Source organism: Capricornis sumatraensis, chromosome 9 (assembly GCF_032405125.1).
Source record: "Capricornis sumatraensis isolate serow.1 chromosome 9, serow.2, whole genome shotgun sequence".
In the NCBI taxonomy this organism is placed as follows: Eukaryota; Metazoa; Chordata; class Mammalia; order Artiodactyla; family Bovidae; genus Capricornis; species Capricornis sumatraensis.
Window position 1 is genome coordinate 101,154,103 of NC_091077.1, and position 25,095 is coordinate 101,179,197.

At 39.0% G+C, this 25,095-nt stretch overlaps 1 protein-coding gene across 13 annotated transcripts in view; it reads left to right on the plus strand.

The window, feature by feature from the left end:
- The window catches only part of PAM (peptidylglycine alpha-amidating monooxygenase), a 173,311-nt gene that overhangs the window by 110,821 nt on the left and 37,395 nt on the right, over positions 1-25,095 (plus strand). For 6 of the 13 annotated variants that reach the window (XM_068980032.1, XM_068980033.1, XM_068980034.1 and 3 more), the window contains exons 14-15: positions 8,435-8,755; positions 16,428-16,557. In XM_068980032.1, the coding sequence (XP_068836133.1) occupies positions 8,435-8,755; positions 16,428-16,557 (451 nt within the window). Of the gene's footprint in view, positions 1-8,434; positions 8,756-12,372; positions 12,413-16,427; positions 16,558-25,095 lie in introns of all 13 variants that reach the window. The other 7 variants (XM_068980039.1, XM_068980040.1, XM_068980035.1 and 4 more) reach the window with 2 other exon arrangements.

Genomic DNA, 25,095 nt, shown 5'->3' on the forward strand with positions numbered 1-25,095 from the left:
GTAGCATCTTCTTAGATAATCCCCAGCATTCTCAAAGCAGTTTGCTGTTTTAAGGAAAAAACGAGTCTTGTTTCTCTTTCCAGTCACTAAAAATTTATTGGTTTGTTATGATATATGAGCAGCTCACAAATTTTTATTTATTGAACTCATCTATCAAACGCAATTTTAAATACCCCCCAAGGCTCTGGAAAGCTGAGCGGATGCTCTTTTGCGTTGGTTTCCTAATAACAGAATAAGCAGATGTGGATGATCGTTTGTAACCTAGTTGGCGTTTCCAACATAGATCAGTGTGTATGGCGATCACAAAAGTCATCTCCTAACTTCTTTTTTTATATTTGTCTTATTTTCCTAAAAAAACAAAAACAAGGTAAAAAGCCCCTTTCTGCTTCTGATCGTTTCACAATCAGATGAATCCTATAGAAGGAAAATGTAATAAAGTTGACTTCACCTGTGATCCTTGAGCTAGTTGCCGTGATCTTGTGTTTTATGTCTCTGAGGCTAGGAGGACAGATATTGTGGGTTCAGTTCAGTCGCTCAGTCGTGTCCGACTCTCTGCGACCCCATGAACCACAGCACACCAGGCCTCCCTGTCTATCACCAACTCCCAGAGTCCACCCAAACCCATGTCCATTGAGTCGGTGATACCATCCAACCATCTCATCCTCTGTCGTCCCCTTCTCCTCCTGCCCCCAATCCCTTCAGCATCAGGGTCTTTTCCAATGAGTCAGCTCTTCACATCAGGTGGCCAAAGCATTGGAGTTTCAGCTTCAACATCAATCCTTCCAATGAACACCCAGGACTGATTTCCTTTAGGATGGACAGGTTGGATCTCCTTGCAGTCCAAGGGACCCTCAAGAGTCTTCTCCAACACCACAGTTCAAAAGCATCAGTTCTTCGGTGCTCGGCTTTCTTTATAGTCCAACTCTCGCATCCATACATGACCACTGGAAAAACCATAGCCTTGACTCGATGGACCTTTGTTGACAAAGTAATGTTTCTGCTTTTTACTATGCTGTCTAGTTTGGTCATAACTTTCCTTCCAAGGAGTAAGCGTCTTTTAATTTCATGGCTGCAATCACTATCTGTGGGTTAGTAATAAGTAAACAGTCAGTAAGCCAAATCACCTTTAACCAGAAGGGAAAGTGTCAGCTCTGCCTGAGTCATAAACCAAGATATGAAACTCTAAAAAGAAATGCTTTTATTTATCATTCCTTGTATCCCTGTTATTACAGTTGTTGTTGCATTGTTATAATCTCATTAGCTTAGTTACTTGGCATATTTTGTTAAATTGCTAATGAATATCCTATGTATTCTCCATGTACCATAGAAATCACAGAGCAATAAGCAGAAACAAGAACTGTTTGTTTTAGGTAATGAAGTACTAGTGATTTCTGTGGAAAATGGGAGTTTATATTCTGAAAGATTACCAAGAGATTCTTGATCATTTTAAAAATAATCAAATGCCTGCCAGAATTAAGATTCCATGTGTCTAAAAGTAGGGGCACTTATTTTTAATCCAATCATCTTAAAATATTTTTTTAAGTATGGGGTAGTTTTAAAAAGGATGTTTCCCTCTCGTTTACTTTGATCTCACCGTATTTCTCAAAGTAAACCAGAGAAGTTTCCATAGTGGTGGAAGGGAATAGTGAGTGGTCCCAACTAAATAGAAGAATGTCTGTTGAGCTGTGAAAGAGTTAATGCGAGCAAACAGCTAACAGACTTGGAGTTTACCTGGCAGTGCTTTAGATTTCCTTGCATTGTGCTGCATAGTTTCCTGACGCATTAGCTGCTCCTTCTCTTGTGTTTCCCAAATACCAAACCCACTTAGCCAAAGGACTGAAAGACCTAGGGCATTTCTGCGTTTCTTAAGATAAGAATCAAAGTTTGAAGTGAGGAGAAGAAGGAAATGGAACTCACTGCAGTCAAAAATCATCGAGGAAGTATTTTTTATCTTTACTAATGCAGTAGCCGAGAGTGGCATTTTTAAAACATTATTCATTCCAGAATCATTTATTGAATATCTGCTGTGATGGGAACAGTACTAACCACTGGAAATATGATAATGAATAAGAAATGAGAGGGGTTTTTTTTTAATATAAAATCGTATTTGTAGCTTGCCACTTGTCCCTTCTCAGATAATTTAAATGTACAAAAAAGTGTTTTAGAATACCTTAGAGAATTTTATTATACATGTAAGGTATATTGCCAGTGGTAAGTGAAAATTATTAAAAAGAATAAAAATAGAAAACTCATACTTTCTGAAACCAAAAACCAGTCATTATTCTTGAAGCCAGCATTGTGCAAATCACTGTAGTATATGTATGTATTGATTAATTTATTAGAGTCTTATACAGTTGTAAGAAAAAGACAAGGTAGGATAGGACAGAAAATTAACTTCCTCAATTAGAGAATAAATCTTGAGCACCTGTTCTCAGAAGACTACTACTTTAGAAAGAAACAGATTAATATGGTAGGATTGACAGGTCTGAGGTGAATTCACAGAGAAGAGTTTTGGCTGCTACAGATCAGATAGGGGAACCTGGATCCAGTACCCTTAAAAAGCAGGCCCCTCGGCCAGGCTGTCTCCTTCAAAGCCCAGTTCAGCATCCTACAGCAGTGCGCCTTAGTACCGTGCCATTGGTTTCCTCATCTGAAATGAGTACTTCATGGAGGCTAAATGTATTCTGTAGTATGAAGTACCCAGTAAAGTGACCTGGTCATGCTAAGCTCTCAAAAAATATTAGCTGTTATTACTATTACTGTCTTTTGCAGTTTATTAAGTACTTCCTCATATGTTATCTCTGTCAGGAGTAAGTAGGGTAATTATACATCCCAGTTTTTCTAGGACCAGTTTATGGCTAGAATAAATATTAATAACACCCCTTTCTTTCCCAAATGTGTCCCAGTTGGAAATTAAATTATATGGTCCCCTTAGCAGCGGGACCCAGAGTAGAGTTAGGAAATAGTGTCCTGGAACACATTGGTTGACAGAGCTGAGGAAAAGGGTTCATACCCAGGGATTATCGAGGGGAGGCAGGCTACCTTCAATCACAAGTCATTTGCACAAACATAGAGCATTTTTAATACCAAGTCCAAACAGATTTTTCTGTCAAAGGCAGGCTTGAGGATTTGCCCTGAAGAATAAAGGGTAGAGTCTTTCAACATGACAGTTACAGGGTGATAAGCATCTCAGATGAGTAATTGTGGTAGGGAGGGAAAAGGTGATGTTGACATACAGCATCAGTGAATCAAATGACTTCGTGATTCACTGGTGAGAGAAGAATGAATCTAGTTTTCTGGATTGATTGTGCTAAAACATGGTTTAATACTGAGACACTATTTTTTAAAAATGTTAAGTATGGGAAGAAGAGGAAGAGCTCTGGTTTGGTCCTGTTGAGTTCAAAGTCACATTGAAGTGGATATTCAATCCAAGTGGAAATTTCCAGATGACAATTTTATATACTACTAGGATCTCGGTACTAGGAAATCTTCAGATTTCAGAGTCATTTGTCAAATGTAGCAGCTTAAGCTTTGTGAGTATCTGAGACTACTTAACAGAAAGAGGTCTTCAGTTCAGTTCAGTTGCTCGATCGTGTCCGACTCTTTGCGACCCCGTAGACTGCAGCACGCCAGGCCTCCCTGTCTATCACCAACTCCTGGAGTTTACTCAAACTCCTGTCCATAGAGTCGGTGATGCCATCCAATCTCATCCTCTTTCATCCCCTTCTACTCCTGCCTTCAATCTTTCCCAGCATGAGGGTCTTTTCAAATGAGTCAGCTTTTCACATCAGATGGCCAAAGTATTGGAGCCTCAGCTTCAGCATCAGTCCTTCCAGTGAACATTCAGAATTGATTTCCTTTATGATTGACTGGTTGGATCTCCTTGCAGTCCAAGAGACTCTCAAGAGTCTTCTCCAACACCACAGCTCAAAAGCATCTATTTTTCAGCACTCAGCTTTCTTTATAGTTCAACTCTCACATCCACACGTGACTATGGGAAAAACCACAGCTTATGGAAAAAACATACAGACCTTTGTTGGCAAAGTAATGTCTCTGCTTTTTAATATGCTGTCTAGTTTAGTCATAGCTTTTTTTCCAAGGAGCAAGTGTCTCTTAATTTCATGGCTGCAGTCACCATCTGCAGTGATTTTGGAGCCTAAGAAAATAAAGTCTGTCACTGTTTCCATTGTTTCCCCATCTATTTGCCATGGCGTGATGGGACCGGATGCCATGATCTTAGTTTTTCAAATGTTGAGTTTTAAGCCAGCTTTTTCACTTTCCTCTTTCACTTTCATCAAGAGAGTCTTTAGTGCTTCTTCACTTTCTGCCATAAGGGTGGTGTCATCTGCATATCTGAGGTTATTGATATTTCTCCCGGCAATCTTGATTCCAGTCTGTGCTTCATCCAGCCCGGCATTTTGCATGATGTACTCTGCATATAAGTTAAATAAACAAGGTGACAATATACAGCCTTGATGCACTCCTTTCCTGATTTGGAATCAGTCTGTTGTTCCATGTCCAGTTCTAACTGTTGCTTCTTGACCTGGATAGAGATTTCTCAGGAGGCAGGTCAGGTGGTCTGGTATTCCCTTCTCTTGAAGAATTTTCCACAATTTGTTGTGATCCACACAGTCAAAGGCTTTGGTGTAGTCAGTAAAGCAGAAGTATGTCCAGGGTAGAAAACACCAGTGTTTCCATATGTTGGGCAAAATAAGAGGAAGCAAAGATGACAGGTGAAGACCTGGAAAGAACATACTAGAAGGAGAATTTCTGAAGGGACTTTAAAAGTGCTACGTGCCACCAGTAGGTCAGGATGGAGAGTCTGTTGGCTTCAGCAACTAGGAGCTCTTGGGTGATTCTTGCCATACAGGAGTGAAGTAGGGAGTGGAAGCAGATACCTTCAGTTTAGGAAGAAAGAGGACGTGAGGAAGAATGAAGCAGCGCATCATCCCACACTGTCCAATATGGTAGACGCTAACCACGTGTGGTGATTGAAATCTGAATATAAGTGAATTTAAAGTAGGCAAACAAAACTTAAGGCTTCCCTGGTAGCTCAGTTGGTAAAGAATGCGCCTGCAATGCAGGAGACCCCAGTTTGATTCCTGGGTTGGAAAATCCCCTGGAGAAGGGAAAGGCTACCCACTGCAGTATTCTTGGGCTTCCCTAGTGACTCCTCTGGTAAAGAATCTGCCTGCAATGCCGGAGACCTGGGTTCAATCCCTGGGTTGGGAAGATCCCCTGGGGAAGGGAAGGGCTTCCCTCTCCTGTGTTCTGGCCTGGAGAATTCCACGGACTCTATAGTCCATGGGGTTGCAAAGAGTTGGACACAACAACTCTCAATTCAGTCGTATTAGCTGCATTACAAGCACTCCATTGCCCCTTGCGTCTAGGAGCTATCCTATAGCACAGGTAAAGACTGTTTCCATTATCACAGAAAGGTCTTGCTGATGGTGCTCGAACTTGTTGCAGAAAGAGGGAAAATGGAAAAACTTGAAAGACATAGTGTGTCAAAACAGGTCTCTTCTCACCTCCGTGACCACGCGAGATAAACACACATGGAGTGTGTGTGTCTATAGCCTGAGCCAGATCTTTGGCAGAGAAGTTGTGTCAGAGAAGGAAAGAAAGAGCAGATAGGAAAGGCTCTCAAAGGCTCAGAGAGGGCTGGTACCCGGAACACTGGAGTGGGGATGGTTCTTTCTCCAGAAATAGACTGAGAAGCAAAAGAAAGAACAGATACAACCTTTTTTGGCAAAATCAGGAAGCAAATGATGAATGTAGCCTTGATGACTTGTTGAGAAAACAGAGGCTGTAAACGTAACAGGGGACTCTTTTCCATACGACAGTCCCAGTACTTCAATAAGAAATGGAACTGATTCTTTAAAATTTTCGGTAAACCGTAGATTGAAGCAGATGCATGTTGTAACTGGAGTTTATATCTTTGTCATTAATAATTATAATAACTACAGTTTAGTGATATCTACTTTATGATATCCACTGGACTGGGCCTTTTACATTAACTATCTTTGTTAAATCCACAAAACCATTTTAAAGGTAGCTGTTGTTTTCTATTTGTAAAGGTTAAGTAACTGGCTTAAAGGCACAGAGTAGCTATTAAGTGTCAGGGGTTGGATTCGAACACTAGTGTGAAACGCAGACCAGACCCTGAGTAACAACAATACAGAACAAGAGCAGAGAGCTGTGGCTACGCATAGCAGCAACCCCTGATCTCGCTGTCCAGGCAGGCTTCTTGCATACAAGGGACGCCTAAGGAACGTCTGAAGGTTGAGGCCCTGGGGAGAGAAAATGTCTGGGAAGGAGAAACAGCATCTTCTCAGAGTTGACATTCAAGCAAGTAAAGTCCAATGTGGCTATAATATAAACTGAGAAAAAAAAAAAGAGAATATTGAGAGATGACACTGGGGTAGAGACCATGCAATGTTCTCCATTTATAGTCTGTTCCATCCGTTGTACTCAAGGTTAGATAGATTTCATAAGTCAGAATCTTAATATGACTAAGAAAAATGGTTAGCAATTCCAGATTTCATATATTTCAGACACCAGAAGAGAAAAAGGCTGGGGGGAGGGGGGCGGGGGGAACACCTTCCTGGTCTATGTATGAGTGTAGGAGATAGCCATCTAGTGGTCTCCTGCATGTAATCTCTAGAAGTGAGTTGCTGAAGCAGTGTCGTCACAAGGCCAGTGCATTTGTGTGCAGCCAAGCCTATATTACATTGCTAACTTTTTGTTTTCCTAACCCACTGATCATTGTAAATGACCATTCCAAAGGAACCAAGTGCTCTGCATTTGGTATTTTATCACAGCTTTTAGATTTTTGCTGACAAACCTGAATAACCATGCCTAATTCTAAGCCTGTGTTCCTTCGTCAACGTTAGCCTAATGTCATGGATTCAGGTTTTAAAATTGTGTTCTTTATCAGTCCCTGAAATCATCTTGTTTTTAGTCGCTATATAAAATGTTTCATTGCACAATAGCATATTGAGCTATTTATATTTAGTGTGTGGGGCAGGAGAATTTCTCAGTGATAGATTTATTTCTTTTCTGTGAGGCAGAATGCCACTGTGGCCTACCACAATCAGGTGCATTGTGATTTGCTTTGTTCGTTTTACTGATATTGGTCCTAATACGTGGTAATTATTTTCTGATTGAAGATCTCACCTGGGAGAAGTTGCTTTCATGAGCAAGAATTGAAAGCCTACTTTGAATCATTAAACCAAGATTATTTGCAAATATGCACCAATGTATTTTAATAATATATTCTTTAGTAGAATGTATCCTGGTTAAACCAGTTATTATTTTTGTTTTCTGATAATCATAGAAAAGATTTGATAAATGTTATCTGATCGTGCTATAAATGTAATTAAAGCTTAAGCAAAAGGACTCCACAATTATAAGTTTCATTAACAGTACTTAACATAGGGTGAGGAAAAGGAAAAACTGTGGGTTATCTTGGGTTTTGGGTTAGAAAAGCAGCTTTATGATTTCATTGAAAATATAAGTGTTTCCTGTTCACACAATTGACTGAATGGATTGAATGGACTTGAAGCCATAATTGTAAATTATGAAGATTAAAATGCTTCATGAACCTTTCATAGTTGTATTTTGAATCTGTCATAATATTTTATAAATAATTTGTTTTCATGAAGCTATATTATCATATCCACATTGACCTCTTAGTACAGGAAGACATGAAATAACATTGCAGTGATGAATCATTCCAATGATACTAGTTTGTTAAAAATCTTCTCTTTTGCTAGAAACTGATTGAAAAATATTCTTTAGTCACAAAATTATTTACAGGAATTTGTTCATTTCTTGTTTAAAATGGACAACTGGAGCTACTTAGAACAGCAGCAACACAGCTAAGAAAATGATAATAAAACATTGGTTTTCCAGTTGCCAAGTGGATGTTATATTTTTTGTGTTTCATAGCACCTGCTCAAAAATATACATTTTATTTTTGTATATTATGCTTTAAGAGGCTTTTAAAGACAACTTCAAAGGGTTTGCCTGTTTTCTGAGGTAACTGTGATAAGATTTTATTTTGAAAAACTGATGAATTCTGACTTTTAAATCAATCCAACAGCCTTGTGAAAACCATTATTGAAACATGCCATGTAGTCACATATGCATGATTTTATTTCTGCTATTTGCTAATAGAGGTTATTTAGTGTTATTGGCTGCTGAGATAACAGAAGCAAATGGGTGGTTTATGAAATGAAATGTGAAGCATTATTATTTTTTCATTGTTCTGGAAAATCATTTTTTTTTTCTCCCCATGCTTCAACATCTGAGAGCAACCTTCTCTCTCACTTATCATCAGGAATCAAGAGATGATATTTTTAAGGCACAACATTTTATAAATTTTGAAGTCTTATCAACTCCCCACCCCTTCTCTCTTCTCTTTTTTCCACAGGTGATTTCTATTCACTACTTTCCAAGCTGCTAGGAGAAAGGGAAGATGTTGTTCATGTGCATAAATATAATCCTACAGAAAAGGCAGAATCAGAGTCTGACCTGGTAGCTGAGATTGCAAACGTAGTCCAAAAGAAGGATCTTGGTCGGTCCGATTCCAGAGAGAGTGCAGAACATGAGAGGGGCAATGCTATTCTTGTCAGAGACAGAATTCACAAATTTCACAGACTAGTATCTACCTTGAGGCCTGCAGAGAGCAGAGTTCTGTCATTACAGCAGCCCCTACCTGGTGAAGGCACCTGGGAACCAGAACACACAGGAGGTGCGTTTAGGTGCTTCTTTTAAAGAATACAATGTGAGATACTACGATCCACATTAGCAAAATCTGAAGGGAATAAAAATTAATCGGTGAGAAAACTCACCAATGAAAAGGAACTTACCATTAGAAAAACATGATTCTATTTGGATTATCAGATATCACTTTTGTTCGAGTCTTTGTTTTGGTCCAATCCTACGTACATTCCATTTCAGCTCAGTTGATGAGCCAGAATTACCAGGACCCAAACTCTCTGGATCATATGGGGAAGGGCGGCATATGGAATTCAGGAGAACCAATCCTTAACCACCTCAACATTGGGAATGAACCAAAATTTCAAACCTAATACATAAAGTTCCAGTGTGTGAAATGGTTATACACCACCTTCCTTTAAGGTAATTTAATTCCTCTCAGAGGAATCTTACACTTCCAACATTCTCATCCAATTGACTTGTAAAATGTAACCCTTTTTATGACTTTGATTTCTTAAGTTCCATTATCAATTATCATCTTAATTGGAAAGCTGAATGGTTATATCTGAAGGGACCTCCAGCAAGTCAGTAACTATCAGATTCATCTTCTAACCAGGATTGGCTTCTGTAATTAGAGGACAATACCTTATTCCCTTCAGGTTTCTGTGCCAGCAAGCTATGGATGCCTCATCTTTGTCTCTAATTGTGTTGTGGCTTCTGTGATATTGATCATGTTTCATGTTACTTGCTAATGTGGAAAGCCAGATCATACAGCATGTGGAGATAATCTCCAGAAAAGTAACGGGTGTGCGTGCATGGCAGCGGTCCATCCGTGGGCTGGAATGGCACAGGCTGCCAGCATGATGTTTTCAAATACAGCTTTGCAGGAAGCCATAAATTATTCAACACCCAACTGATTTTTATTTATAATTGAAAAACAAATTAGCATGCAGTGCCGTTTTCTCACACACAAGTTTCAAGCATTGTCCATTAGAACTAGCCTAATAGTCTCTATGAGGTGTTAACTGGAACCCAGATTTTTAACCTCTTCATATTTAAATAGGGTCAGCCCTGCTCTAACTCCTTCTAAATTTACCTAATGAAACTGTTTCCAAAGAGGTGGCCGCTGAACCTCCCCTTGCATCAGAATCACCTAGGATGGTTATGAAAAATCTAGACTTCTGAATCCTCCTGAAGAACAACTGAGTTAATATCTCTGAGCACAGGGTCTAGGAGTCTGCAGTTTATGATGCCCTTATCTATTTCATAGACAGACTGGATTGTCTGTCTGAACCTCTGTATTAAGTACAGTAAATTGTAACCCGAACAATGCGTAAATATAAAAGGGCTTCTTTGGTGAGAATACAATTCTGTTCAAGTTTGAAATGTTAGAGTTCCAGCATGCTTTATTTCATGACTTACCTTTTCTAAACGTTTTTACTGAGGTGACATTGGTTTATAACATTATATGTCTCATGTATGCAGCCTTATATTTCTACCTCTGTATACCCTACAGTGTGCCCACTACCAAAAATTTAGTTTCTAGTTGTCTATGACTTGCCTTTGTTACTCTTCAGTTTGAAATAATACCATGATCATTTATAGACACCCTAAGTGTCAGTGTGAAAATCATAATTTGACTTAAGGAATTATATTCCTAAGACCTACTAAGTTTTTCTAAGAAAGAAATACTTAAAACACTCAAAATACAGTTACTGGCCAAGTCTCCACATTCCTTTCGAGGTGGTGAAAATGGCACTCCTTTCGAGTGCCTAGAAGAAAAATATTTCTCCAAGTTTCCTTTCATTTTAAGGATGTGGGCGAATGTCACTGAAATAAAGCAATGAGTTAGAGAAACATACAATACAAATTCTAGTTATAGGAAGAAAATGTGCATGTATTTCCTTTCTGAATGATTTATTTTAGTGTTATTTCACTACTCTGATTCCAAATTTTTATAAAATTAAATGCAAAATAGCAAAGGCCACATTTAGGTAAGCTATTTCTAAAAATCTTTTCAGTTTTCTTTCACTGTTTACTATAGCACAATGTAATATCTGACTTTAATTGAAGAAAGCAATAAGTGGTATAAGTTAACAGTAATTATTATTATACTTGCTATCATTAGTGTCATGTTGGAGTAAGATTTCAAAAATTTAAACACCAAAGTAGTAGAACTGAATATTAATTATTTTAGCTTAAGCAGCATCCATGAGAGAATTTTCTTAACAATATGTAGGAAAGCTGCAAAAATTGACACTCTAAGTTGATTAACAAAATGTAACTTAGCAGTGTTCTATCATAGTGAGAATTTGTGGCTCTTCAACTTACTGGTCACTTACATTGATCTGCCTTTATGTTTTCCTGTAATATATGATATACAGTGTGACAGTGTGCAACCTAGTAAATTGGGAAGCAGATACACTCCTTTTTAGTATACTTTGGTTTCTTCCATTAGTTTGATGTCTGTATTAAGACAGCATTCATAGAGAAGAAAGAAAATCATAGTCTCTTTTCTGGTTGCCTTCTGGAAACTAGACTCTTTGAAAACTAAATTTAAAACTACTGATAGCTATTCTCTTCCTGTTGAATTTAATTGGACTACTATTTGCTAGCATATGGAAGCCTGATTTGACATATGTTGTACACCTTTGGACATCAGAAAATACATCTGCATTTGTGTGATACCTCCCACAAGATGAGAGAATGTGCAGTCTTTAAATATTGTTATGGTGCATTTAAATTTTACTTAATTTCTATGGACAACTTTTTCTTGACTCAGAAGCCATACTTTTAACATATTTCAGTCATGCTGGCTCTAGGTTCAAGTCTTATAGAATTCCCAGGGTTAAATAAAGCATTCACTAGGCTGAATTTTCATTTCTGGAGGAGAGGAGAATAATGAAAACAAAAATCTATGACAAAATCATTTATAGAGGAAGAAACCCATTTATAGAAGCATAGAAAGGATACATGCCGTGTATCCAAAATGCCACAGTTCAGTCAACCAGCATTCAGACCCAGGCAGATTTGCTCAGTCTTGGTTTTTAATTACTTTATTACTCTGTCTCACAATAAAATAATAGACAGATAGATAGGCTGTTTTTTTCCAACCTTCCCATCATCTTATCTACAGTTGTAATAACGCTAGGTGTAGATTGCCTTTGGTCATACTTTCTCAATCAATATCCAAACAATTTGACTAAGGTGAAGATTCACTTGCAGTTAAATTTTTAAAAGAAAAGGAAGTCTGCTAACACTTCTGAGCCTCTGGCTATGTCTTAACTCTCTTACTCACTTCCCTCCCACTAAATAAGACATTATAATTAATCTGGTTTTCTTTCTCACTTAAGTATAAATATTTCTCTTATAGTCTTAGTTAATTATAGTTACTGTTGGCACTTCGGATGAATAACAATCCCTGACCAAAATAAGGCATCTTTTCATCACTAAAAGCAAATCTACTCGTGTAGAAAAAGCAACAATTTTATTTTGTTCTTGTTGAAATCTACTGATTTCTATAGGAGCTTCTCAAGATTAAATATAAAGAGCCTTGTTACAGTAAAGTTAAGTCATACCCTAGGTTTGACATTATATTTTTTCCTCAAATTTTTTTGTCTAATTCTGTTAGTCCTATGTACACAGATAAAGGAATGCCCTTTTAAATGCTTGTTAATAATTTCATATGAAAGCAGCATTGATTGCTAACATTAATCTTTCTGGGGAAGACATAATTCATTAATCTGCTTAGTGATTTATTGATACAGTTTTAGTTTTAATGTTAAATTTTTTCTGAAAGTAACTTTTTAAAAATATATGGTAGAATATGAGGCTGTCCATTTACCTTTATTTATAATGAATGCAGGGATTCTTCTGAAATAACCCTATCATTTGACATCTGAATTTAGCGCAGCTGACACTTGGAGTTGGGAATGGCTTGCCCAAGGTCATATGTAAGAAATCTGTATTTAATTTTCAAATTAGGACTGTCAGTTTACAACATAAGTCATATATGCTAATGAATTACTTCTTAAGTAAAGTCTAAGAGGAATCTGAACTCGAATTTCTAACTTTTCCATGCTTGAAAATGTCAAGTTTAATTTAGAACCCAAATACATTTTATCAGACAGTTTTTAATAAGGATTTGAAATATTTCTGAAGGTTAGAAAATAATCACCCTTGCTATTGATGGTCAGAGTCTAGCCCAAGCCTATCGTTCTTTTATAAATACAGAAAATAACCTGGGGTTCTGTCTGAGCGTCCTATAATTCTCTTGTAAAGATGGGCAGGGCTTGTGAAAGCATTAATATTCATTCCATATGCATACACCACTAGTCCTCCATGACCGCTTTGACTCTTGATCACTTCCTCTTAAAGAGAACAGCCTTTAACTGCGTAATAATGAAAAAAGATGACGACACTGGAAGCAGAAACATCAATTCACAGAGCTAGTGTTCACAGCAAAAACCGTGAACTCAGTTTTCCTTTAACTGTTTGGGAATTTGTAATTAACACAGAGACCTAGGTTTTCAGGTCCTGAAAGTTTTGAGGTCTTAGCTAGGTAATCTTAATGAATGTGCAGTGATGTTTGTAATGAAATTTAAATTTACAGTAATTTAATATAATTTCTCTGAGTGTTCTTGCCATGCACAAAACAGTTCTTCCTTTGCACTGACTCAGTACTGAAAGAGCCAAGTTTCTCACGTTGCTAACCCTCATGTATTTCCTCACGTATCACCTTTACTGTTTTGAAATTTTACCAAAAGTGTATAAATGTGCCCTAGACAGCTATCCTGCTTTCTCATCTTGAAAGTTTCCAACCAAAAGGAATTCTTGTAAGTGACAGAATAGGTTGTTAATAGCCTATCAGTCAGTGCTTTTTGCAGATTTTGAGAGTTTACCAATCTAAAGTCAGTGATAATATGGGATTATTCACAGCTAGATTGAAGTTCTTTACACAGTATTTCATGTATTTTATGAAATCCTCATTTGAACCCAGAACAGTATATTTATTTAGGACAGCGCATATTTTCTATCAGAAGTAGCATCTCTAAATCTTCATGAGCGTCTTGCTTCCAGTCCTTGTTGTAGACCACTGGATAAAAAAGTTCCAGGAAACATGACATTTGTTGATTGCCATCAATGAAAATAATTAGCCAATTAACTTTTTTTTATTGAGTCTCTTCATGGTGTCTTCAGCACAATGCTAGGGGTAAAAAGACGTAGTGCCGGTGAGCTATAAGATGCTAAGGGTGTTTAAATGCTAGTTGACAACATAAGCAAGTAGGAGCATAGAGTTCAGTTTAGTGCATTTCCTAGGCCAGTACCATGGGCCAGGCCCTGAGCAAGACTTAGTGACAAAACAGTGAATAAGACAGGATCTCTGCCCTCACAAAATTTCACCTAGTTGAAGTGGTGTTGGGCTCTGAGAAGCGGATGAAAGCAATTAAATATCTCAGTTGTTATGCGGTTCAAGGTTCAAGATCCAGAATCTTCAGGAGCTGCTGATTGCATGCAGAATGGCCACCAAAAGAACCAGCTGTAACTGAGATGAGAATGAATGAAGTATGGCCTGAGATTCATGCCACTTTAAAATGATTTAAAATAGTTTCTTTGGGGAATCCATCTATACATCTCTAATTATCATCCATAGACCCTGTTTCCTGAGTTCACTTTCAAAAACACACTTTTATCCATGCCACCCCGTGCTTGAAAGCCATTGGTGGCCCCGCAGTTTGCTTCCTTTTCTCCTTCTGTGACAAGCGTGGTAGATGATTAGTGCTATTCATCCAGACAGCCCCACTCATATCCACTGCTGTGCCAATTTAGGCATGCCAGCTGTAAGTCTGCCCCCTTCTCCCCAGCTCAGGAAGACAGCAAAATACACATGATTAAGAATGATATTCTCACGTGCTCTAGTATATTTAAGCTCTGGGCTTTACTTCTATTAATAAAGTACTTGCAGCATACCTCAGAATTAATCATAGTATAGATCAAGACACCACAGCGTAGAGCTACTCTCCTTCATTGTTAAATCCATACTCTTCCTTGTGCTTGACAATATATCTTCCAGTTTACACTAGGTCTTGGGGTCTGTTTAATCCTGCTTCTCACTTCCAAACCCCGACCTGACATACACAGATGTCTTTAAAGATATACAGATTACTTAAAGATTGTGAAACACATTCTGCAGTTATAAACATCCTCACTTTTCATCTTTCTGACTACCCGCTTCTGAATTTGATAAACCGTTAAGTGAGAATCCCTACCCTCTCCCAGCCAAGCCTCAGAAAAGATGATGGGCCCTTTCCCTGTATTCCTGCACCACACTGTGTCATACGTATTTGCTTTCTGGTTTTTTTCCCCTCATTTTATCCTATGAGACCCTGCAGGCTCCATACCATGCTGTATTTGTGTTCCCAGAATCTAGCATAATACCTTACGTAGACAGTACACTTAGGGGTTATTTGTTGAAGATGTATCACCAAAGATTATAGGCAAAACTGTTCTAGTCATCGTATTGATTGTGATATATTTTGTTATTTTTTATTTAAAAAAATTAAACCTACAAAGGTAAGAACATTTGGAGTGGAAAGGTACTATTTCCTTTTCCTGTAGTTAGAGAATTACTTTAAAGTGTTGATTCTCACACTGGCATCCTCTCAAGTTTTCAGAAGCTGATTATATGAGCCCTGGGTGTCCCTTTCTTCCTCCAATCTTGAATGTCCATCTTTGAGAATCACTCCATGTTGCCACATCCTCCAGTGTACGGGCAGGAGAAAGGGACTCAAATTGCTTTTTTACTTCTCAGCCTCTCTCCTGACGCATTGCAGAGAGAAGGAAATGTTGCCATTGATACAGAGGATTTCACAGTATCTTCTTAACTTTCTATCCTGTTAGTAGAGCTCCTCTGTACCTCACACCTCTTTACTCATGAGCATTTTTATGAAAGGGATTAGCACAATTGAACTTAGATATTCTCTTAAGTATAAGTTCATTCTGAACAGAAGTGAGAGTAATTGGTAAATCATTCAGTCATAGAGTGTCTGTTATTTTTTCCTTTCTCATGTTAGGAAACAGTGAAATATAAACCATGAAAAAGTATCTCTCCATTCCCATTGTTACAGGAACACTGAGGCTGGGCGAAATGAAACTGGTATCTTACATAGTTCCTGTACAAGGGATTATCAATGATGGTTTCTTATAGGGTCTAATATATATTGAACACCCACAGTTTACACAGAAGTTAGATAAGAGAGAGAGACAGCTGCGCACACACACACAGACATACACAGGCTTATTGCCCAAGAATGCTATTCATTTAAAGGCTTTGTGTTAAAATAATATTTTCCATATTACCATATTTTCCAAAGATACTAGTTTAAAGTAAGAATCTTGAAGAAGGTAGTCTCCAAATTTGCTCCTTAATGACTGAAGGATAAGCTGGTTTTATAAGGCATCTTATCAACAGGAAAAGAACATTTAGTCCCCAAACAGGTTCACAGTCACTTATTTATTCATCGCCCAGGAAGCTACACTTTGGCACGTGCATGTGGTCTGTGTTATGTAGAGCACGCTTGTATTTGTTTGTTTGTTTGTTTTTTGCATCTAGTGACATAACTGCATGAACTTCTTACAATCATTGTGAATCTTTGTGGAGTTATACTAACTCTTTCTTACACTAAATGTATCGGTTTCTCTTTTAGATTTCCATGTAGAAGAGGCACTGGATTGGCCTGGGGTGTACTTATTACCAGGCCAGGTTTCTGGGGTGGCTGTGGACCCTCAGAATAATCTTGTGATTTTCCACCGAGGTGACCACGTCTGGGATGCAAAGTAAGTAATCATTTTTCCTTCAAGAAGTAAATGAAATTAAAAACAGCATGCGTTGCTTTCCATTAAACTAAGAATAATGGTGAGAGTACTATGAAGGTTCTTTTTGAACAGAATGTTTGTGAACGTGATGTGTTCTTTTAATATATGATTGTGATACACAGGAAAGAGGAGGTCTTGTGCATTTGAAAACGATTAAGATGGTTTCACAAGCTAGTTTACAGAAGGAGGGCAAGAAGTCTGTGATTCTGCCTACTTTCCTGGTGGTTCAGATGGTAAAGCGTCTGTCTGAAATGCAGGAGACCCGAATTCGATCCCTGGGTTGGGAAGATCCCCTGGAGAAGGAAATGGCAACCCACTCTAGTACTTTTGCCTGGAAAATCCCATGGACAGTGGGGCCTGGTAGTGCGACTCTTTCGCAAAGAGTCGAAGATGACTAAGCAACTTCAATTTCACTTTCTGCCTACTTAGCGTTTTGCTCTCGCCTCCTTGAAGCCACCTCCACACTCCTAAGGAGAGAAATATTAAAGAAATTAGGACAGTATGTGGCTGAGGCATTTTAAGACTTCAGAAGAAGTGCATCATGATAAATGATCAACTCAGAAAAGTTACTGGTTGACTGCAGCAAAGCACTTCCTTATCTCCCTGTCTCTGGGTATTGAACTGTCTTGAGGCCACTGGACTCTCGCTTTCCCTGAGGCTGCTCCGTGGCAGTGATAACAGTGCCTCCTGGGGAATTCTGTGGTTGGAGCCGCGTGGCCACCATATGTATAGAAATAGTTAGTACCTTGCCCTCGCATATTCCTGTAGGTCATTTCTATTACACACGTGCACTCTTTTCATGAGCACTGGAGAATTAACAACACCGAGACTCATGCTTCTGCTTTTCCCTTGGAGTTTCTCTTTCCAACCTTTTATTCTGTATTCCAGTTCATCTTATAGGGATTTTTGGTTTAAAACATGTCTAACATTTATTGAGTTGTTTGCCATGCCTCTGTTACTGTTCTAAATGTTTGCGTGAATTAACTCCCAGAAGTTAGGCACGGTTGGTATCATCATGATTCATATTTTACAGGTGAAGAAATCAAGAGAAGATAAGTGTTTTGCCCCGTGTCTCACAGTTAGCCCAGCAAAGTCAGGCTTCAGTTGCTGTCTGTCTGACTCAGAGTTGGCCCACTTACCCACTTTGTCCTACTTGCTTCCTTTTAGAGGATTGTGAACACATTTACGGGATTGTATTTTTCAAAGCTGGCTCCAAAGTTTATCAGTTTATCTTAATTCTCCTAAGTATTGAATATCCATTTATTCATCTATTTTATCACACATTTTCATATAAAGGTGAATTTTTAAATGTCTTATGAGTTTACTGTAATGAATCTTCTTCTTCTTTCAAGTGTACAGCTGACGGCTTTCATTTGGAAAGTGAGGAGCCCCACATACAGTTCAACTGTGTTTTCCCTCCATTTTCAGAGATGCTGATTAAACTTAGGCTAAACCTGCACTGTCACACACAGATGCACGTAGTTTTCTTGGTGCAGCTGAAGATGAAATTCAGTCAGCATTTCAGGGTAGATTGATAGCTTTGATACTGTTTAATTATCCTGTGTAATTGTCACATTTGAGAGTGGAATCTAAGAAAGAGATCACTTCAGAGTTCAAAGCCATCAAGCTCAGCATCCCTGTTTCTACATCTCTGTTACATCATCTTAGTCATTATTGAACATCTAATGATATTTTAACAAGTGCTTTCAAAAGCAAACTGTTACTATTCACTCTAGCATATTCTTCATTTTAATGAATATTACTATATTTTCTGCATGGATTTCTAGCCACATTTTATCAGACGAGAAAATTACAGCACCATTTTCTTCCATTGATACTGTTTCAGCTGGCTAAAGCTAAATTGGACGAAGTCCAATTTTCCATTTTAATGTGATATTCATTCCAAGTAAATAGCAGAGGCTGGAATAGTTTAATAGGGGAAAAAAGGGGATCAATACAGGCCAGCCTGGGGTAAATGACCCAAGACTGAAACAAGAGCCACATAAGAACATTTTCTGGGACATACATGGCAGTCCCAGCAGAAGACCTGAATTTTCTGGCTTTGTGCTTTCATCCAGATAACCTGCCAGTATCGTGGGTAAATAGATTCCAGGTCCGTCGCCAAAGCCCTGGTGTGTTCACGCTGATGAATGGCTCTGACAAAGCGGTCTTGTTAAAAAGTTAAGATTTCAGAGCAGGGGTGCTAATTTACACCATTAAGTCTGGTTCTTCTTTCTTCTTCGTCTTTATCGTTCAGGTGTAAGAATATTTGTCATCTCTCTCCTTTTGCCTCTCTTGTATTTCCTGTTGGCCTCTAGCAGCCTTTGCCATCCATGGAAATTCTCTTCGGGCACTCTGATCTCTGCTTTAAACACTGTCTGCTTCATTACTCACGAAGAGATTTAGAAGTGGATTACTCTGCTAGTAGTTTTGTAGGTAAATAGATTCGAATGTGCTAATCCTGCTCATTGAACAGTTGTGCATGACCATCCTTCCTGTATGTGCAAGTGAATTATATAAAATGGGCAAAGTAATTTTCTTCTCACTCATTGAATATCCAAAGATTGTACAAAGGAAAAGACAGCGCTTCCCTGAGGAATTTCTTACGTGCTGGTGAGAGACAGTGGGAATGGAAACATGGGGAGGAAATTGCATTCTTATTGCGACCACGGTTTGTTGAGAAAGACGAGAAATTCTGTATTAATTTTCCTCAGAATCCCATCCTGAGTCTTCTCATGTGCGCAAAACTGTAAGTTCCATAAGGTCAGTCAGTCAGTCAGTCAGTCAGTCCAGTCACTCAGTCATGTCCGACTCTTTGTGACCCCATGGACTGCAGCACGCCAGGCCTCCCTGTCCGTCACCAACTCCTGGAGCTTGCTGAAACTCATGTCCATCGAGTCAGTGATGCCATCCAACCATCTCATCCTCTGTCATCCCCTTCTCCTCCTGCCTTTAGTCTTTCCCAGCATCAGGGTCTTTCCAAATGAGTCAGTTCTTCACATCAGGTGGCCAAAGTATTGGAGTTTCAGCTTCAGTATCAGTCCTTCCAATGAATATTCAGGACTGATCTCCTTTAGGATGGACTGGTTGGATCTCCTTGCAGTCCAAGGGACACAGAAGAGTCTTTTCCAACACCACAGTTCAAAAGCATCAATTCTTCAGAGCTCAGCTTTCTTTATAGTCCACCTCTCACATCCATACATGACCACTGGAAAAACCATAGCCTTGACTAGACGGACCTTTGTTGGCCAAGTAATGTCTCTGCTTTTTAATATGCTGTCTAATTTGGTCATAGCTTATCTTCCAAGGAGTAAGAGTCTTTTAATTTCATGGCTGCAGTCACAATCTGCAGTGATTTTAGAGCCCCCCAAAATAAAGTCTGTCACTGTTTCCATTGTTTCCCCATCTATTCACCATGAAGTGATGGGACCAGATGCCATGATCTTCGTTTTCTGAATGTTGAGCTTTAAGCCAACTTTTTCACTCTCCTCTTTCACTTTCATCAAGAGGCTCTTTAGTTCTTTGCTTTCTGCCATTAGGGTGGTGTCATCTCCATATCTGCTGTTGTTGATATTTCTCCTGGCAATCTTGATTCCAGCTTGTGCTTCATCCAGTGCAGCATTTCGCATGATGCACTCTCCATAGAAGATAAATAAGCAGGGTAACAGTATAGAGCCTTGACATATTCTTCGATTGTTAAACACTGTTCGTTGAAGAAGGCCTTATTGTCTCTTACAGATATCCTTTGAAACTCTGCATTTAATTGGGTTACCTTTCCCTCTCCCCCTTGCTTTTTGCTTCTCTTTGTTCTTCCACTATTTGTAAAGCCTCCTCAGATAACCACGCTGCCTTCTTGTTTTTCCTTTTATTTGGGCTGGTTTTGTTCGCCATGTCCTGTACAATACTACAGACCTCCGTCCACAGTTCTTCAGGCACACTGTTATCTAAATCTGGTCTCTTGAATCTTTGTCACCTCCACTGAAAATTCATACGGGATTTAAGTCATACTGGCTGGCCTAGTGTTTTTCCCAGTATTCTTTAGTTTGAGCCTGAATTTTGCTATGAGAAGGTGATTATCTGAGCCACAGTCAGCTCCAGGTCTTGTTCTTGCTGATTGTATACAGCTTCTCCGTCTTCGGCTACCGAGAATGCAATCAGTTTGATTTCGGTATTAGTCATTTGGTGATGTCCATGTGTAAAGTCATCTCTTATGTTGTTGAAAAAGAGTATTTGCTATGACTAGTGCATTCTCTTGGCAGAATTCAGTTACCCTTTGCCCTGCTTCATTTTGTACTCCCAGGCCAAACTTGCCTGTTACTCCCGGTATATCTTAACTTCCTACTTTTGCCTTCCAATCCCCAATGATGAATATAACATCTCTTTTAGGTATTAGTTCTAGAAGGTCTTCTAGGTCTTCATAGAACCACTCAACTTTAGCTTCTTCAGCATTAGCAGTTGGGTCATAGACTTGGATTACTGTGATGTTGACGGTTTGCCTTGGAAATGAAATGAGATCATTCTGTTATTTTTGAGGGTACATGTATTATATTTCAGACACTTTTATTGATTATGATGGCTTCTGTATTTCTTGTAAGGGATTCTTGCCCACAGTAGTAGATATAATCAGTTCAGTTCAGTTGAGTCGTGTCCAACTCTTTGCAACTCCATGGACTGCAGCACGCCAGGCCTCCCTGTCCATCACCAACTCCCAGAGCTTACTCAAACTCATGTACATTGAGTCAATGATGCCATCCAACCATCTCATCCTCTGTCGTCCCCTTCTCCTCCTGCCTTTAGTCTTTCCCAGCATCAGGGTCTTTTCAAATGAGCCAGTTCTTCACATCAAGTGACCAAAGTATTGGAGTTTCAGCTTCAGTATCAGTCCTTCCAATGAATATTCAGGACTGATTTCCTTTAGGATGGACTGTTTGGATCTCCTTGCAGTCCAAGGAACTCTCAAGAGTCTTCTCCAACACCACAGTTCAAAAGTATCAATTTTTTGGTGCTCAGCTTTCTTTATAGCCCACCTCTCACATCCATACATGACTACCGAAGAAACGATAGCCTTGAGTAGATGGACCTTTGTTGTCAAAGTAATGTCTCTGCTTTTGAATATGCTGTCTAGGGTGGCCATAACTTTTCTTCAAAGAAACAAGCGTCTTTTAATTTCATGGCTGCAGTCACCATCTGTAGTGATTTTGTAGCCCCCAAAAATAAAGTCTGTCACTGCTTCCATTTCCACTGTTTCCCCATCTATTTGCCATGAAGTGATGGGACAAGATGCCATGATCTTAGTTTTCTGAATGTTGAGTTTTAAGCCAACTTTTTCACTCTCTTCTTTCAACTTCATCAAGAGGCTCTTTAGTTCTTCTTTGCTTTCTGCCATAAGGGTGGTATCATCTGCATATCTGAGGTTATTGATATTTCTCCCAGCAATCTTGATTCTAGCTTGTGCTTCATCCAGCCCAGCATTTCTCATGATGTACTCTTCAATAAATAAGCAGGGTGACAATATACAGCCTTGACATACTCCTTTCCTGATTTGGAACTAGTCTGTTGTTCCGTGTCCAATTCTAACTGTTGTTTCTTCCTGATCTGCATACAGATTTCTCAAGAGACAGGTCAGGTGGTCTGGTATTCCCATTTCTTTAAGAATTTTCCACAGTTTGTTGTGATCCACACAGTCAAAGGCTTTGGCGTAGTCAATAAAGCAGAAGTAGATGTTTTTCTGGAACTCTCTTGCTTTTTCCATGATCAGTGGTCATCTGCATTACATTCGCCCATTCCTGTCCATTTTAGTTCACTGATTCCTAGGATGTCTGTGTTGATTCTTAGCATTTCCTGCTTGACCATGTCTTTTCCTTGATTCATGGACCTAACATTCTAGTCCCTATACAGTACAAAAATTTTTGTACCATCAAATTTTACTTTGATCACCAGACACAGCCACAACTGAGCATCATATCCACTTCGGCCCAGCTGCTTCATTCATTCTGGGGCTGTTGGTAATTCTCTACTCTTCTCCAGTAGCATATTGGACACCTTCAGACCTGCGGGACTCATCTTTTGGTGTCATATCTTTTTGGCCTTTTATACAGTTCATGAGGTTCTCACAGCAAGTATACTGGGGTGGCTTGCGATTCCCTCCTCCAAAAGGAGGAGTTATTATTATTTAGTAATAATCCCTAATTAATACTCCATACTCAAAGCTTTTTTGATATCACATCAATTCTCTTTGCTTCCCTGGTGGCTCAGCTGATAAAGAATCCACCTGCAATGTGGGAGACCTGGGTTCTATCCCTAGGTGGGGAAGATCTCCTGGAGAAGGGAACGGCTACCCACTCCAGTGTTCTGGCCTGGAGAATTCCATGGACTCCATGGGGTCACAAAGAGTTGGACACGACTGTACAGCTTTCACCTTCAGTTCTCTTTATGAGTACTGTTCCTCGTCTTTCCTGCCCAACAGCCTTGATCAGCCCTTACTCTTCTACTTAATTATGCTAAATAAGCATGGCAACAAGAATAACAAGTAAACTGTTATCCCCTTTCTCAATTTGATTTCTGTTTTCCTCCTTGTCAGTCCCTTACTTCAGTGTAGCTGCTCTATGTAGGTGTGCTAATAACTCAGTCATATGCAACTCTTTGCAACCTTGTGCATTATAGCCAACCAGGCTCCTCTGTTCATGGGATTCTCCAGGCAAGAATACTAGAATGAGTTGCTATTCCCTTCTCCAGAGGGTCTTCCCAACCCAGGGATCAAACCCTAGTCTCCTGTATTGCAGGAGGATTGTTTACTGTCTGAGCCATTGGGTAAGCCCGTGGCTACTGTAAGAGACTTCTTCTAGCTGAAAGGAAATTTCAGGGTATAATGAAACTTTAAAGAGCCTCTTGTCTGCCCTAAAGTTAGGGCAGCATGACAGCTAGGGCTTTTTAAAGTTTAAATGCCTCCCAGTTGGAGCTGGGTAGCTCCTGCCTCAGTAACCTTTGTTCCTGGGTGTCTATCTTAAAATCACCACCGTGGTCAGAGGCTTGCTTCCTGGCCTCTCTTTTATTTATCTCAGCTATGGTTGAGGGTCTCCTCTGCAGGCCTCATGTCCCACACCCTCTTCAGTAAATCATGGGTTTTATCCCTTATTTTCAGGCACTAGAAGGTATTTCTATTATACCATTTGTCACTCTTCACATGGAGTTGGAAGGGATTTTTAAAGTTGTATCACTTGGAATTCCATCTGTAACCAATGAAGGCGAAAACCCAATGCATACTAGCTTAGAAAAAGAAGAAATTTATTAGTTTGTATAAATAAAAACTTTCAGGGTATGGTAGCTCAGATGATAGCACCAGGGTCTATTTAACACATCTTCTCCTGGTTAGTTCCATTCTTAGGCTCAGATTATCTTCCTCCTTGTTTGCAACTTCAGAATACCATCCGTGTCCTTGATAGGTCAACAAGAAATCCTTAAATTGAGTCATTTAGTGTTCTCCTACCTGACTTTAGGTAGGTAGCAGAACATGTTTCTTTCATCCTGAACCAGTCACCGTGGGCAAAGGAATGAAATCCACTCTTTGGCTTAGCCTAAGCTTTTTGTTTTTTCTCTGTAATGTGAGAGTAGAGTTGATATTATCAAAAGTAAGTGGGGGTTTGGCAGAAAAACAACAAAATACTGTAAAATAATTATCATTTAATTTAAAAAAATAAATTAAAAAAAAAAAGCAAGTGGACTGAGAGTGAGGCTTAGAATGTTGGGTCAACTCGAGAAAAACAGGTTTCATTGGCACAAAATGGGGCAGTAGACAGTGGGCACCCAGGATAGCAGAGGCTCACCAGAGGGTGCAGCTCCAGGCTCCTGCCAGCACGTCTCCAGGCAAAATCTTCCACCGTCATCTGGTGTTCGAACTCTTTCCTTGATGCGTATTCTAGCTATCTATTAGTGATTGCATTCACTTTTCTTCAACAGTCATATCACCTTGTTACCTTGTGTTGAATGTGTAATCTACTGATATCTCTAATTATATTTCATAAAATTGTGCAGAAGTTTTTACTGGAAATTCATATTTATACAGTGAACACTGAATTCAGCATTTTATTCCAATTATATTTCACTTTGCTAGATTTAGCATTGCTTCCATTTTTACAGATACTGTTTTATTCTTAATTAACCAGAGAATGAGCTGTCCCTTCCAGCCTGATATTAGGTCTGTTTGATGAATTTGCCTTTCATATCTTCATATATATTGTTTCTAAAGTTTGAATAGTTGACTGTTTGGTTTAACAAGTTTTGTCCTTAGAGATGTGGGCTTCTGGGAATCTTCTCCCATTTGCCCCCCAGATAATTCATCCAGAAACCATCTCCTCAACAATGTTTTATGGAATCTTCCCAAGTTTTTTTTTTGTTTCAAAAATCTGCTTCCTAAGTTGCATTAAAAATCAGTTCAAGATTTGCCTCACTAGTTGCCTGAAGTTTCAGTTAAGATATCTGCTTAAGATGCTGCTTCTGTAT